Here is a 17,058-nt window from a genome sequence, read left to right as displayed (position 1 = left end):
AGACCTTTACACAATAGTTAGAGGTACTAGTGATCTCCAGAAGTTCAGTTGATATAATACAGTTGAAATGCAAAATACAGCTTTTATATACTGTCTCTGGCACACATGTTGGCATTGGGTAACCAAGCCCCCTTCCCTACCTGGCACCACAAAGTCTGAGATATTGCATTCAATGTTTTAGCACCAGGATTTAATACATTCTCTAAACATGGATTTAACCCAATTTCAACAAATGTCCTCCAACATGGCATATTATTTCATAAATCAATACATAAATAATAACAATCAAATTAATATATTTACACTCCCAGCGCCGAGACTTATCCCTTTTTAGTGTTGCCTGCTGGCGCCCATACATTAAACACATTCAATACATTATTTTTTTTTTGTATACCTTTTTAAATAACTATTGTACACACGCAGCGCCTAGCGCCGGTGAATTAACCCTCCCAGTTCCAGAATACATTTAAAGATGGGCGCCACATACGTGTGGCAGACAGAACACTGGACCTGGCCACAACTACTTTTTATACACATTTTTGAAACCCATTAATACAGTAGCCACATATATTGTATGCAAAATTCTGCTCCTCTGCAAATATCACCTATTTGTTCTGAAAACCCCTGCACTCAAGCAGAAATCACAGCCAGGGAGACTTCTGTGTTGAATATCTATTTCATAAATTAACTACATAATGTGAAAGCTTGGCCAACCATTTTATATAGGGTTGCAAGTTATTCCTCTTGCCCTGGAATGTGACCCCTGCTCTGAGCAAAGGCTCTAATGTGTATTGTGTCTTCCCAGCCAATGTCTCATACCTCCAGTTTCCTTTATGCAATCTCTGATTTCTGACCTACATCACTGTGACTCAGCAGAAATGTTCTTACATATAAATCATTGCTTGAGGCAGGAGCTGCATTCTGCGCTGACACAGGCATAGCAGGAAATCTTCATCATACAAGTAACGGCATCTTCACTACACTCCAAGAATTTTTGTACTATTGCAAAGTAATAGTATAATTGACTGTCTTGTTTTTTAATCCTGTTTAGAAAAAAATGGCTCTTATCCAACAATCTCTTATTCAGATCTTAAATTTCTTAAATCATGTATTTGTCTCTTCTCTGACAGCTGAGTAGTAGTAGTAGTAGTAGTAGTAGTGTTTTGGGCATTTTTGCGATGGACCCCTTAACACTGGAGCTCCTTGCATGAGGCTTTTATAGTGCACAGGACATAGTTAGGCTGGGTATACCCTACAGAAATTTTCTTCCAATGCGATATCGTTAACGATTTAACCAATGACAGAATTTCCTAGTCAGCATGTCGATTCATGCGTACACGTTTTACAAGATTTACCTTCAGATCTGTGATCTTAATCTGTCATAACTATCGGCTGAAAAGTTTGTTACTCTGTTTACTCTATGGACATCTGAATACACTGCTGGTCGTGAGAGCATACACACTGCAGAATTGGAATAACATTGTTCCATCATTTACAGAGATATTTAGTCCATTTATAAAAACAATCAAATCTAATAATACGATGTGCTTTGGAAGGATGCAACATGATCGTTGCAGCGTACACACTAATGTGATATCAGACTGAATGGTCGTTCATCGTGTTATTGGCCCGATAATCGGGTGAAAAACCTGTTGTGTACCCAGCCTTAGTTTTTGTTTTGTCATTGTGGGACTTAAGCCTAGAAGCATGTCTCTCATGTTTCCCGTGGCCACATTTCAATGTCTAACTACAAAGTGTCACTTCTGCTGTCTTTCTCATGAAGCTTGCTATTTCCGGCCCAGGACATTACCTTTTGTAGTCAAATAACTTTTGTATATTTATGAGACACTACATATTATTTTCTTTTTATTGTTATGCAGTATATTGTCTTGGCATATTATGCTGCAACTTTTCTGTCTGCATTGATTTTTTTAAACAACATATGTGTTTGTGCCCTGAAGGTCCTTCTCATATGCTGGATTCTGAGTCATTCAAATACAATGAGATTTATTTCCGTCAAAATAATAATATGCATATATTTTTATCTATGTATTGTATTCTATTCATATCTGGGGTGTGGAGAGTCAGATCATTTCAAATGTTTTACGTTCTTCTTAACTGTCATTTTATAGAGGTCAATGTTTGTCTCTTTCTGACTGTTATTATGTATCATTCTTGCAGTGGCTGCATATACATTGACATACTTCCCCGTCAGAGGTAAATATGTCCATATTTGTCCAGTAGCGCTTCTCCATTCATGGCAGGCTATAGAGAAATAGCTCTGACTTGTACTAAAACAGAATAAAGGATATATTTACTAAAGTGTGAGTGTGAAAAGTGGAGATGTTGCCTATAGCAACCAATCAGATTGCAGCTATCATTTATTTAGTTCACTCTACAAAATGACAGCTAGAATCTGATTGGTTGCTATAGGCAGCATCTCCACTTTTTCATACCTGCAGTTTATTAAATATACCCCTAAAACTTAACAGAATTCCTTATATTCTTTAATACTGCTACTGCTGTTTACTAGTACATGAGCTATATCTTCCATTGGAGTTTATGGAGACACAGTCCTAAGACAATAGGGGGCACACAAAGCATTCCTTTATGTGTTAACTTTTTTTTTTTCTCTTTTTTTTTTTGATAGTTGGTCCCATTTATGAGTTGCATGTTTTTTATTCCAATATCTGTGCTTTTTTTCCAGGGAGAGCTGAGCCAGTACGTCTGCTTCTGTCAGACCAGGGTATCTGTTGGACAGAGGACGAGGTGCAAAAGGAGGACTGGGTCGCAGGAAAAGGAGACCAGAAGAAGAATGCGGTGAGAAAACCCATCACTGATTTTAGGCTGTTTACATTGTCTGAAATCTCAGCTAAGTAAAAATATATTGGTTTTGAATGTAGATACTTAAAGGGCAACACCAGTCTCCCTGCAAAAAATCATCCAACTAGGAGAGCCCCGCCCCCCTGAAATGTAGGTGAAGAAATATAATCTTACAGCTTTTGTTTCATTTGCTAAGCTGACAACCCCCCATTAAAATCCTATCCTTGTCCGTGCATGCATGCATACCTGTGATTAATTACAATTTGGAATATTATTATAATTATAATATTTTAATTATAAAGCACCACAAAGCTTCCACAGAACTATACATGGGGGTAATAAATGAATCATCTGCACATGGCAGAAGGTGTATTTATTTGATTTTTGTTATTGAAGCAACTTCAGTAATGTGCTGAATGAGCCTTCTAATGATCACTCTTACGAACACTACCGTCTACCTATAATACATATACAATGTGTAACTTTATATATTACACAAGCTTAAAAAGATAAAGTTCTCCCTTCTCTGTGGACACTTTAAGAGAAGGAATGTTTTGGTATTGGCAGCCTAATCCACTGTTTATTTTCTCATAACTCCCAACCATCCCGATTTAGAGCAGTAGAGAACGGGTTCCACACACAATGCTGAGAACGGCAATGGAGGTGTTTGGAAAGAAGGGGAGGAGAGTACGAGGCAACCTGGTACTTCACACGTGCTAGACATGCCCCTGGAGTGTGGTCACGCCCCCTGTCCAAATGCCGGGTCTTGTAGTCTACGGAAGGTGCCCTGTAGCACTGTCATTACTCACACATGCCCCTGTGCCCAGCAGTTTTACTCACACATGCCCCCTGTGCAGGGCTGCCAAGAGCCCTGCACAGGAATTCAGAGCCCCGGTACAACAAATTCATGGGGCCCCCCCTATAGTCGAGTATGCTAAAAAAAATTGCGCTGCCTTGAAGTGGCGCAAAATTTTTCGGAGGTGTGGTCATGCATTTGGGGGCATGGCAAATGCGCCATTGGGGCATGGCTAACGCATCAAAATCACTAGGCTCTCAATTCGCCGGAGCGTCACATATGTCCAAGCACTCCTGACTTTCAGGACATCTAGCACCACAGTGTAGTATAGAAAGAATGCAATGTGTACACAAATAGTTCAGTCTTGGCCTGCACCTAAGATTGGACACAGCACTCACCAAAAATTGACATTGTCCCTACTAGAATCACTATATTTCACATACTGTCCTGCTCTCTCCTACCTGTTCTTCCCACTTTCACCACCTGTGGCTGCATGTTTCTTTAGTTGCGGCTTGTTATGATCCTGGAATGCTGGGGGCCCTGTTTGGAAAAAAATGGCTACATTTAGATAATTCCAAACAACCCTGGCGTTAAATCAATACCACCCACCATGAATAAATAGGCCTTCCTCCAGCTCCAATTTTACAATAATTTGTGCCCCTTTATCATCGCCATGCCTTATGATCACACTGCGCCCTCCATGCTGCCTTTGCCTTCTTCACCTGGCTCCCCTTCATCACACTATACTATGCTGCTCCCCCCCCTTTTTCAATCCCACTGTGCCATGTCGCCCCCCATTTTTGAATCCCACTGTGACATGCACCCCCCTGTTTTTTAACCCCACTGTGACATGCACCCCCGTTTTTTAACCCCACTGTGACATGCACCCCCGTTTTTTAACCCCTCTGTGCCCACCTTGTTTTTTAACCCCTCTGTGCCCCCTCCCCTGTTTTCCAACCTTCACTTATCTTTTCTTTTCTCTTCTTTCTTGGTCTTCTCTGCTCCTCTGTGCTCCATTGCTGCAGACTGATTGAATGCTGGGCGTGACATGATGACATCACACCCGGCATTCAGACAGTCTGAATGGAGCAGAGCAGCAGAGAGGAGGGACGCCAGCGCCGCGATCACGTGAGTATTTTTTATTTTTTTTAACTACCCTGCTCCCCCTACCAATGACCGAGCCCCCTCCGCCGCAAAAAAAAAGAAAAAAAAAAGGAAAAAAATGTAGTTTTGAAAAAAACAAAACCCAGATGGCGCAAGGGCCCGGGCTGGGCCCCCTGACATGCCCGGGCCCTGTGTATTTAACCTCATCTACGGTACCATATTAAGTATTTACCTATTATTTGGGATTTGCTATACTATGATTCAGGCAACGCTTTAAACGTTAATATTAGTGCATAACACACATAGAGCAGCATTCTTAGAGATGCATTATAGCACTCCAGCGGTTATCAACTCTTTCTTGTAATTTTTTTTAAAATGGCAATTTTATTAATGACAAAACCCATCGGATGCCAGTTTAAAAGAATGACAGGAATGTGCAGAGAATCGACGGTTCATTGAAACCGCATTTTAGTAAATATACCCCCAAATTATCAAAAAAGGGTACTTGTATATCACATAAGGTAGTGATGTACAATCTGATATTATTTAATGTGCATACCTCTAAATGTCAAAAGGGCTTCACATTACCCTTAATTTTAGTAACGAAAAACAAATGTCCCCACATTTTTTGTACTGTCATTGTTCACAGGTATTTGGTCAGCTGCCTCGCTTTCAAGATGGAGACTTTGTGGTTTATCAGAGCAACACCATCCTGCGATATTTGGGACGCAAACATGGTGAGTCTTCTGTCATACATTGTAGATTCTTCTGCTCTCCAACAATGACACTCCACAATTCACAACATATTATAATCCCTTTCAGGGAGAGGTTGTTGCTGAGAAGGTATATCTAAAGCTGGGTACACACTACACTGTTTTCGTCCAATAATCGGCTCAAACAGCCGACATACGACCGCTCGTTCAAAAGTCGGGTCAGTGTGTGCAGTGACACGATGGTCGAAAGTCTGCCCAAATGGACGATTATCGCCTCATTTGGTTGGTCGTACCGTTTAATATTTTCGTTGAAATCTCATTTCCGTTGTGTAGTGTGTATAAACTTCCGACCGATCCACAACAGTGAGTACGAAATTACAGTCATTGCTCACGACAACATGGCTGTAAAAAGTAGCTAAAGGCTCTTCCGTTTATCGTCCTAAACAAGGCTAGTGTGTATGCAGTCCATGGACCGAGCGATCGGAACATCGATCGCATGTAAAATCACTCTGCATAAAAAGGTGGTAGAAAATTCTGTAGTGTGTACCCAGCTTAAGCACTTCATTGCATTCAGTCTAGGTCAGTGGTTCCCAAACTATTGCCATTCGCGGCACCCTTAGAGTCTCCATAATTTTTTTCAAGGCACCCCTCCAAAATAATTAACGAGCAGTCCCTTTTTATAAGTAGTTGGGTCAAAAAAACGTAATAAGTATTTGTCAGGACAGAAATACTTATTTAGTTGTATGCCAAAATAATACACATAAATCCAAGGGAAAAGAATATTTTTATATATTTTTTTCAATTATATTTCTGTCAAAGAATAATTTACAGCTAACACACTGTGCCCCCTTCATCTGCACACTGTGCCCCCTTCATCCGCACACTGTGCCCCCTTCATTCGCACACTGTGCCCCCTTCATTCGCACACTGTGCCCCCTTCATCCGCACACTGTGCCCGCTTCATCCCCACCTCTCACTCTGTGCCCTCCTTCATCCCCACCTCTCACTCTGTGCCCTCCTTCATCCCCACCTCTCACTCTGTGCCCTCCTTCATCCCCACCTCTCACCCTGTGCCTTCCTTCATCCCCACCTCTCACTCTGTGCCCTCCTTCATCCCCACCTCTCACTCCATCTACGCCCTCCTTCATCCCCACCTCTCACTCCATCTGCGCCCTCCTTCATCCCCACCTCTCACTCCATCTGCGCCCTCCTTCATCCCCACCTCTCACTCCATCTGCGCCCTCCTTCATCCCCACCTCTCACTCCATCTGCGCCCTCCTTCATCCCCACCTCTCACTCCATCTGCGCCCTCCTTCATCCCCACCTCTCACTCCATCTGCGCCCTCCTTCATCCCCACCTCTCACTCCATCTGCGCCCTCCTTCATCCCCACCTCTCACTCAATCTGCGCCCTCCTTCATCCCCACCTCTCACTCCATCTGCGCCCTCCTTCATCCCCACCTCTCACTCCATCTGCGCCCTCCTTCATCCCCACCTCTCACTCCATCTGCGCCCTCCATCTCACTTCACCTGCGCCATCCATCTCACTTCACCTGTGCCATCCATCTCACTTCACCTGTGCCATCCATCTCACTTCATCTGTGCCATCCATCTCCGCCCCTCACTCTGCCCCCTTGGCCAGGAAGAGGGGAAAAAAAAATAATTACCAATCCGGAGGCGCCCGGGACCCAGCATCCTCCTCCCTCCTCCGCTTGTCACTGACTGCTGACGTCACGCCTGACATTCAATGACTATCCATTGTTGATAGCAGTAATTTTGACAGTGTGTTTGGCACTCTAGTAATTTATTGTAAAGAATTATTTGTATATGAGCAAAGCTGTGTTAATCGGTTTTCCGATTACCACAATTACGACATCGGGAATGCCTACAAAAAAAACCCAAAATCATTCAAAAGCGAATTAAAAATAATCAGACTTAGCTTGAACACGACAAAGAAGATGACCGAAGAAAGCAGCATAATGACAGCAAGGCATTCCGATTCAAGAACTCACCGGTAGTGCAGCCTGACATCATTGCGACGTGTGTGAATAAAAATTTAAAGCAGCAATGTGAGGTTAAGTGTTTAAACACTTAACCTTAGGGGTCCCCACATTGCCACTTTAAATTTTTATTCACACACATCGCGATGATGTCAGGCTGCACTGCCGGTGAATCGGAATGCCTTGCTGTCATTATGCTGCTTTCTTCGGTCATCTTCATTGTCGTGTTCAAGCTAAGTCTAATTATTTTCAATTCGCTTTTGAATGATTTCGGGTTTTTTTGTAGCCATTCCCGGTGTCGCACTTATCACTGTAGTTATAACATACACAACCCGAGCAAAGTACTCGTGCTTCCTTCAGTGTGCTTTGGGTTGGTTAATGAGTTTAAAAATGAATGGCTATATTGGATTTATTACCACTCTTAATTCCGATGATTACAAAAATACAAATAAACATTTATTGAATATCCTGAAAATAAATATTAATAGACATAATTATATTGCATCACTTAAATATAACACAATAACAGATCTGAAAGGTAACCAGCAATACAATACAGTGATACAAAAAGGACAGTCCTTTATAATATAGAACAACCTAAAGTTCAATTAAAATCGTAATATCACAACAAATTGAGCACTGGTAAATCATTTATAATTATATATTGCAAATTACAATGAAATACCCACAGCAACATTGATTAATTGGGGGCCCAAATGTACCTTATGATTTTAATTGAATTTTATGTAATTCTTTGCTAATAACAATTGGTTCTGTCATTGTGTTAAATTTAGGCTGAGCATTGTTGTAAAAATTTTGGGAAATGTTAATTTTTTGTTGACTCGTGGGTTTGCTAAAACAGAAAATATTCAAATGTTAAGGAATGTAAACTTGAGCACCCCCCAGGGAACCATTCTCCCAAATATCAACAGAATTATGTTATTTACAAACAGCAGACACATAGCAAAAGATAGTGCATACTTTCCAACTTTTATTACCTCACCATTTGTCACCATGGCCCGTCAACGGCCCTACTATGTATTGCCAATATTCACAACATCACACAGCAGAGAAAGGGGCATGGTCTGATGGCAATAAGCCCCATCTCTGCCATGATCCGAGAGGGTGCCTGCTCTTCCGTGGGCTGGGAACAAAGTAAGGCAGTACTTAGACTTGACTTTACACTTATATGCACAGAGAGAGCTTGCAGAGACTTTAAAATCCTACTTCAGACAGCCAAAATTCCTGAACAAATGAATACTCTTACAGTGAAAATAAACCTTGCCATTGCTAAATAATATAGCATTATTAGACACACTATACGTCACTTTATATGTTTTCTTTTGCAGGTCTCAGTGGCAGTAATGAGCAAGAAAGCACAATTATCGAAATGATAAACGATGGTGTGGAAGATTTGAGGCTGACATACTACATATTCCTCTTCTTGCAAAATGTATGTATAGTAATTTATAATAAATACCTCAGGTCTTTCTATGATCAGCATGCCAGATTATAGACACTTGCCTTATTAGAAATGTTGAAGAGATGGGGAGCAAGAGGGTGTAATATTTTGTGAGCATGAATAAATTGATAACCTTTGCATTATTTTCTATAGCATGTTTAATAGCTAATAAAACCACTATACATCTATACATTTTTCTCATAATGTATAGATGTACTCAGTGCTAAAAACCATAAATCATCCTCATTTATTTATATAGCGCCACCAATACATTATTTGAAATGGAGGAAGGTGCTGCATGTGCAGGTCATGTTTACTGCAACCTCTGCACGTCTGAGCAGGAATCCATCACTATCCACTAGCTCCCTGTCCCAGCACTCCCTAGTTCTCTCCTGGATGCTGCTGGTTTTAGTTCTGGTTCAATAGGCCATTCCTGTACCTAGTTACCCATTCAGGCCTACTCAAGTTCCATGCCTGGCAGACAGAGAATCTCTCCATCCAGACCTTCCAGTGGTGATACTAGCTGCATTCATCTACTCAAAGGTCACCAAGGAAAATGTGAATTCCTTTCGGCCTGCAGTGAGGAAGCCATCAATCAACTGTGAAGATCATTTGGGGTAATTTAAAGTAACAGAGGCCTTCTACAGGCTGCTCTTTATCTTGCAGTTGATTTCCCTCAGAGACACCCTCAACACCGATGATAACCAGCTGCTGGAGTGAGGAATGGCAGCCTGCATGTAAACTGCAGAGTGTCTTCCATCTTGGACTTGGACTAATCAAGACCTCAGCTGCAGCCTATACCACCACATCATCTGAAGTCAGACTTTATCAGCAGGGGCCTGTAATCTTCTCTGGGTCATAGTGCCCCCTGCTTCATCTGCCTACCTGCCCCTGCAGTACAGGTAGGCCTCCTCCTGAAAGGTGCGCTACCATATAATCTCGTGCCTCTAATGACCAGTCCTCCATCTGGCCCCAGGACATGCCAAGTCCTCCTTGCAGCAGTGGGCAGTGAATCCAGCACTTCGGAGTGTCCTGAAGGGGAGAACCCATGTCCTTCTGAAGGACCTTTTGGCATAGGCACCATCTAGGCCTCTGCACCACCTTGGCCACTGCATCATCTAGGCCTCATCTACTTCTAGGTCTCACCATCATCTAGGCCTCAAAACCATCCTGCCTTCTGCATTACTAGAGATGAGATATCTGAAATCCGAGCCCACCCGAACTTTGCTGATCCGAGCCGGATCCGAGACAGATCCGGGTATTCCCGCCAATTGCAAAACTGAAACAGAGGCTCTGAGTCATAATCCCGCTGTCGGATCTCGCAATACTTGTATTCTATAAATTCCCCGCTAGCCGCCGCCATCTTCACTCGGGCATTGATCAGGGTAGAGGGAGATTGTGTTAGGTGGTCCTCTGTCCTGCTATATCTCGTGCTGTGCTGTGCTGTGCTGTTCAGTGCTGTGCTGTGCTGTGCTGTGTTCTGCTCAGTCCAGTGGTGCTGTGTCCTGTGCTCTGTCCTTCTAAGGGCATTGTTATTTCCCCATTATTCCCAAGTTATAAAAAATGTAAAAAAAAGTTATAAAAAAAAAAAATTATATAAAAAAAATAAATTAGAAAAAAATATCCAAAAACAATCCTGCAGTATAAGTCCATTGGTACTGCAATATTACAAAGTTCACTGATTCAGCAGTATAAGTCTAGTGGTACTGCTATATTACAAAGTTCACTGATTCTGCAGTATAAGTCCATTGGTACTGCTATATTACAAAGTTCACTGATTCTGCAGTATAAGTCCATTGGTACTGCAATATTACAAAGTTCACTGATTCAGCAGTATAAGTCCATTGGTACTGCAATATTACAAAGTTCACTGATTCAGCAGTATAAGTCCATTGGTACTCTCCTGTGCCGCATATAATTTTTAAAGGCTTTGCCGAGTGTGTGTGGCTTAGGGGTACGCTCTCTTGTGCTACATATAATGGAAAACAAAAATTTAGAGGATAAAGTAGGGAGAGATCAAGACCCACTTCCTCCTAATGCTGAAGCTGCTGCCACTAGTCATGACATAGACGATGAAATGCCATCAACGTCGTCTGGCAAGCCCGATGCCCAATCTCCTAGTACAGGGCATGTAAAATCCAAAAAGCCCAAGTTAAGAAAAAGTAGCAAAAAGAGAAACTTAAAATCATCTGAGGAGAAACGTAAAGTTGGCAATATGCCGTTTACGACACGTAGTGGCAAGGAACGGCTTAGGCCCTGGCCCTTGTTCAAGACTAGTGGTCCAGCTTCACCCAAGGATCTAAGCCCTCCTCCTCCCCCCCCTACAAAAAATTTAAAAGAGTTATGCTGTCAGCAACAACAGCAAAACAGCAAAGAACTCTGCCTTCTGAACAGATGACATCACAAATCCCCAAGGCGAGTCCAAGGGTGTTGGTGGTTGTGAAGCCTGACCTTCCCATCACTGTACGGGAAGAGGTGACTTCATCCAGCATTTGCAGCACACCCTCTGCATATGCTGGAAGGATCACCCACAGTGTAGATCCAGATTTGGATAATCAAGGTGTCAATGTTGTACACCGGGAGGAGGCTATTGATGTAGCTGGCGCTGGGGAGGAACTTGATGATGAGGATGCTGATGTGGTTCTTGTAAATGAGGCACCAGGGGGGGAAACAGCTGATGTCCATGGGATGAAAAAGACCAAAAAATGCACCTCTTCGGTCTGGAGTTGTTTTTATCCAAATCCGGACAACCAATGTATGACCATATGTAGCTTATGTAAAGCTCAAATAAGCAGGGGTAAGGATCTTGCCCACCTAGGGACATCCTCCCTTATACGTCACCTAAATAACCTTCATAGTTCAGTGGTTAGTTCAGGAACTGGGCCTAGGGCCGTCATCAGTACAGGGACACCTAAATCACTTGGTCCTGTTGCATACACACCACCAACACCCTCCTCGTCAACTTCCTCCACGATCTCCATCAGATTTAGTACTGCAGGCCATGTCACCAGCCAGACTGAGTCCTCTTCTATACGGGATTCATCCGAGGAATCCTGCAGCGGTACGCCTACTACTGCCACTGCTGCTGTTGCTGCTGTTAGTCGGTCATCTTCCCAGAGGGGAAGTCGTAAGACCGCTACGTCTTTCACAAAACAATTGACCGTCCAACAGTCGTTTGCCATGACCACAAAATACGATAGTAGTCACCCTATTGACAATTTTTTGGTTAACAAAGTCAACAAATAACACTTCGACGCTGTCTGTCTTTCACATACTTGATGGGATCTCAATGATGAATGCTCTGTACCATGGTCGTCTAAAACAAGAGTTATTGACGTGCTATAACTACTGTAGTTTTTATAAATTATAAACACTACACTTGAAAATTGGAGGAGGTATTGTGGCCCCGGTACCAAATTGGGTACCGGGGCCACTCCACTATGCACTCCAGATAGAGGCGTATCAGATATTAAACAACGTTGACTGTTGCTGCCAAATCATAAATTAATGAAAATGACCTGTCATCGTCAAAAACAAGAGGTATTGACACGCTCGAACTACACCCTGTATATGCTGCAGAGGATGTAGGAGCAGGCAGCTGTGCAGTGGAATTCAGACCATTTGAAGGCGGAGGTATTGTGGCCCCGGTACCAAATTGTGTACCGGGACCACTGCACTATGCAGTCCAGAAAGCTACCTCCGTGAAACGTTTTGGACTAAAAACAATATTGTGAGGTGTGAGGTGTTAAGAATAGACTGGGAATTAGTGGAAATGATTGTTATTGAATGTTATTGAGGTTAATAATAGCGTAGGAGTGAAAATAAACTAAAAAACTTGATTTTAACACTTTTTATGTTTTTTTCAAAATAAATCCGAATCCAAAACCTTAAATCCGAACCAAAACCTTTCGTCAGGTGTTTTGCAAAACAAATCCGAACCCAAAACCTCAACCAAATCCGAATCCAAAACACAAAACACGAGACACCAAAAGTGGCTGGTGCACATCCCTATGCATTACCTCAACCTACACAATCAGCACCTTCTAGACCCCTCACCATCATGACATCAGCCCCAACCAGACTTCTTCATCACCTGCACCTTCCAGGATTCTATACAAACTGGGCCTCTGCACCATCTTGGCCCCATGTAGACCCCTGCACTATGCTGGCCTCAGCATTTTCCAGACCACCACACCATAGTGGATCCCACTTAGCCTATTGTCCCATTTTCTCATATTGTCTCTCATTAACGCCTCTCTCTTTAGAATGTAAACTATCACAGGCAAGCTTTCATCCCCTACCCTATGTCTCACGTCTGCCCACTTTCTGTCTCCATCCTTATCACTCTCATGTCTTGTGCTTAATTTTCTTTTGTACACCATGCAAATTGTTCTGTTAATGACATCTATGCATTTATTATTCTGCTTATCTGAACCCATGTACCGGTTAGTGTCCCTGCCATGTATTATGATGAATTGATTCTGTAGGCCATGCAAATTGTTCTGTTAATTGCATCCATGCATTATTATTATTCTTAGCTGTACCCATCTACACATTGCTTACTGTTCTCATGTATGTCTTATCTATATGACTATGTCAGGCGGTACAGAATCCATATAAATAAAAATGAGGATAGTCATTATCTAAACACAAGTTAAAAACCATAAAATTACAAGTAAATTTATAGACAAAGAAAATATCATTAACATAATCATCAACATTAATTTATATAGCGCCAGCAAATTCCACAGCGCTTTACAATTGGAAACAAACACAATAATATACAATACTGGGTAATACAGAAAATGAGGTAAAAAAGCCCTGCTCGCAAGCTTACAATCTAAGGGAATATATGAAGGATGTAACAGTCATAGCTAAACATAAACAGCATTAAAGGTGCAATTTTGATTCCAGGAAAGATTCACAGTGTGTGCTGTTAGATAGTTATTATACAGAGAAAATCCACAGTTGCAGGCATATTTCTTATATTTTTTTGCTTTGCCCAATATACCATAAATGTTACTTGCAATACCACCATTTGGCGGTCAGAATCTCTTGGTGATGGTGATAACAGGTGTAAATCCATGAAAGTAAAGGCTTTATTATTAAAGAAAGCATTTATTTCAATGTGTAATGGTTTTTTTTTTTGGTTTTTTTAAAATACATATTTTTTTACATTTGTTTTATTTTTTTATTTTTTTAATTAGATTTGGGCTTTCATTTCCCTGTATATGCATGAGCTGGCCACCCAGCTCATACATGTGTATATCCCAAGATACTGGCCCAGTGAAGGCATAAGATAACCCAGTACTACTCTAGGCCAGATTTCTTAATAAATTGCATTGGTAATCATATTTTTAAAAACAAAATAAGCATTATTATCAAAATTAATCTTATCGCCACTTTTGATAAACAGGCCCCTTAGTGTAAACCTCTTTAGCAATCATAAAGGAAAAATGAAATGCCTCAATAGTCATGATCTACAGATTGTGATTTAAAAGTCAAGGAAAACCATGTCATTCACAAGATGAGTACTTATGTTACCACGTAGCTAACCCAGGAGCAACATATTTCCCCTTGTGGTCTCAAGGTAAATACAGGGCTGTATATACCATATAGGACAACTAGACAGTAATGTTCAATGGGCAACATATAAATAATTTTATGCTAAGAGCATTATCAGGTCCGCCAGAACGTGTTCAGCCTAGTAAGAGCGGCACCCACCAGCCTGACTTTTTTTTCTGGTGTAGGCAACAGGTTCCAGTAAGAGCCGAGTCCCCGCTCTGAACAGAGCAGGAATTGGGATAAATGTGGGGAATGGAGTGCCGGCCCTGTGCATAAGTGATAGCTAATCAATGGATTTATATGTCATTTTGCTGCATGGTTGTGATGGAGTTGAAGGTATTAGAAAAAAACAAAAGTAATACATACATAGGGCCTGATTCATTAAGGAATTTAAATTAAGAAGTTTCTTATCTAAGTCTCCTGGACAAAACCATGCTACAATGCAAGGGGTGCAAATTTGTTTTCTGTTTTGCACATAAATTAAATACTGACTGTTTTTTCATGTAACACACAAATATCAACTTTAAATTTCAGTGTTCAAATAAGCTATTAAGTATTTGTGTGCTACATGAAAAAACAGTCAGTATTTAACTTGTGTGCAAAACAGAAAACTACCGTATTATCCCATGTATAAGGCGCTCCCATGTGTAAAATGCACCTTAACTTCAGCCCCGAAATTTGAAAAAAAAAATTATTACGGTAGCTGTCAAAAAAGGCAGGGAGAGTGTAATGGCCGGCTGCTCTGATTCTGATCACAGCAGCCAGGCAGCCCACTCTCCCTGCAATCGCCCCCCCCCCCCCTCCCCCGCTGCCACTGTGCCTCTGTCCCCCTCCTCCTGGATCCCCCCGCTGCCACTGTAGTGCTGCCCCCCCCGATCCCCCCTGCTGCCACTGTGACGCTGCCCCACTCCCCCCCAACCCCGCCCCCCGCTTCCACTGTAACACTGCCACCCCACCCTGCATACCCGCTACCCCTGTATAAGACGCACCCAAGTTTTAGACCCAAAATGTTTGGGAAAAAGGTGCGTCTTATACATGGGGAAATACGGTAATTTGCACCCCTTGCATGGTTTTGTCCAGGAGACTTAAATAAGAAACTTCTTAATTTAAGTTCCTTAAGGAATCAGGCCCGTAGACTTTTTATTGAAGAACAATTAGAAAAAATGCTTACTTTAGCATTGCCCACAGAACAATCCCCTCATTTTTTTGTGGTGAAGAGGACAAAATTGCATATGGCTTGTTATTTCTTTTTAGCTTATGAGCAAAATGAAAGTTATTTAAAAAGGGGTTATGTAATAAACTAATTTTCCAGCAAGTATTTTTATGTGTATAGCTGGTACAACCACCTTTCATGTGTTGCAGGAGGAAAACAAGGAGAAGTACCTGCAGGATCTAAATACTCAGCTAGGTTACTTTGAAAGAATTCTTTCCAAGAATTCCAATGGATCTAAATTCCTGGTGGGAGATAAGGTAAATATAATCAAACTGCGATAAAATTTGCAGATTGGCAATGGTAGAGTAGATGAAACTCTTATTGTTTCCTACAGGTCTCATATGCTGACTATAATCTCCTGGACACTCTACAATGCCATCTAGACCTTGCACCAACATGTTTGTCTAGTCACCTGCTTCTATCTGGCTATGTTGAACGGATACTTAACCGACCTAAACTTGACGCTTATTTGAAATCTGATGGCCGTAAGAGACGCCCAATCACCCCTAAGCACAAGTAAACAAGAAATTCCCTCAAGCCCTATATGAGCTGTTGTGTAGCATTTCAAAATAAACTACATTTTTCAAGCCTACTTGACTTTGTTTATGTCATGGATATTTGTTTTATTCAAAATGCAAAATCTTTTTTGAATGATTATAAATAAGGGTTAACTTCCTCTCCTATGGTCAAAGAATAACATTTACTTTTTCTAGATTTATTCAAATGTTGCAGCCAGGGCCGGACTGGCCATCTGGCACTTCTGACATTTGCCAGAAGGGCCGATGGTCAGTTGGGCCGGTCCGGTGCCCTGCGCAGCGATCATGTGAGTGTTTGTATACTCACATGATCGCGTCCATAGCAGTCAGTTTAGTGCAGCCTGTCACTGACAGGCTTCCTGGTGGCTGGCTCCTCCCCAGGAACCAGCCACCAGCTGAAATGTGCCACGCGCAGCGCTGCACATGTCCTGGCCGGCCCTGCAAGCTGTCTGAGGAGCGGACAGCAGAAGAAAGCAGAAAAGGCAGAAGACAACGGAAACGAGTAGAGACATGAAGGTGAGTACACTAAAGGGGGGAGGAGGATTGAACATAGAAAATGGACAGAGGAGGGAGGATGTCACATAGAAAATGGGGAGAGGGGGGAGGATGTCACATAGAAGATGGGGAGAAGTGAAAGGATGCTACTCGGGGGGGGGGGGAGGGGGGAATAAGAGACAGTATGCCACTCAGGGGATTGGGGGGTATAAGAGATAGTATGCCACTCAGGGGATGGGGGGGTTTAAGACAGGATGCCACTCAGGGGATGGGGGGGGGGTATAAGAGACAGTATGCCACTCAGGGGATGGGGGGGTATAATAGACAGGATGCCACCCAGGAGACAGGATGC

The 17,058-nt window shown here is 42.2% G+C and overlaps 1 protein-coding gene across 2 annotated transcripts; it reads left to right on the top strand.

The window, feature by feature from the left end:
- The first annotated feature begins 872 nt into the window (after positions 1-872).
- Positions 873-16,267, top strand: LOC142161530 (glutathione S-transferase P 1-like). Of its 2 annotated transcripts, none has more exons than XM_075217224.1 (7): positions 873-962; positions 2,182-2,217; positions 2,708-2,820; positions 5,373-5,460; positions 8,785-8,888; positions 15,825-15,932; positions 16,010-16,267. In XM_075217224.1, coding segments are annotated over exons 1-7 (636 nt in total). In that variant the 5' UTR covers positions 873-961; the 3' UTR covers positions 16,196-16,267. The 2 variants fall into 2 exon arrangements, with proteins under 2 accessions (XP_075073325.1, XP_075073326.1); XM_075217225.1 differs by having other exon boundaries at positions 913-1,009.
- The last annotated feature ends 791 nt before the right edge of the window (positions 16,268-17,058 follow it).

This window comes from Mixophyes fleayi, chromosome 6 (genome assembly GCF_038048845.1).
Source record: "Mixophyes fleayi isolate aMixFle1 chromosome 6, aMixFle1.hap1, whole genome shotgun sequence".
NCBI lineage: Eukaryota > Metazoa > Chordata > Amphibia > Anura > Limnodynastidae > Mixophyes > Mixophyes fleayi.
The sequence above is the reverse complement of the archived record's forward strand: the minus strand, read 5'-3'. Positions and strand labels throughout refer to the sequence as shown.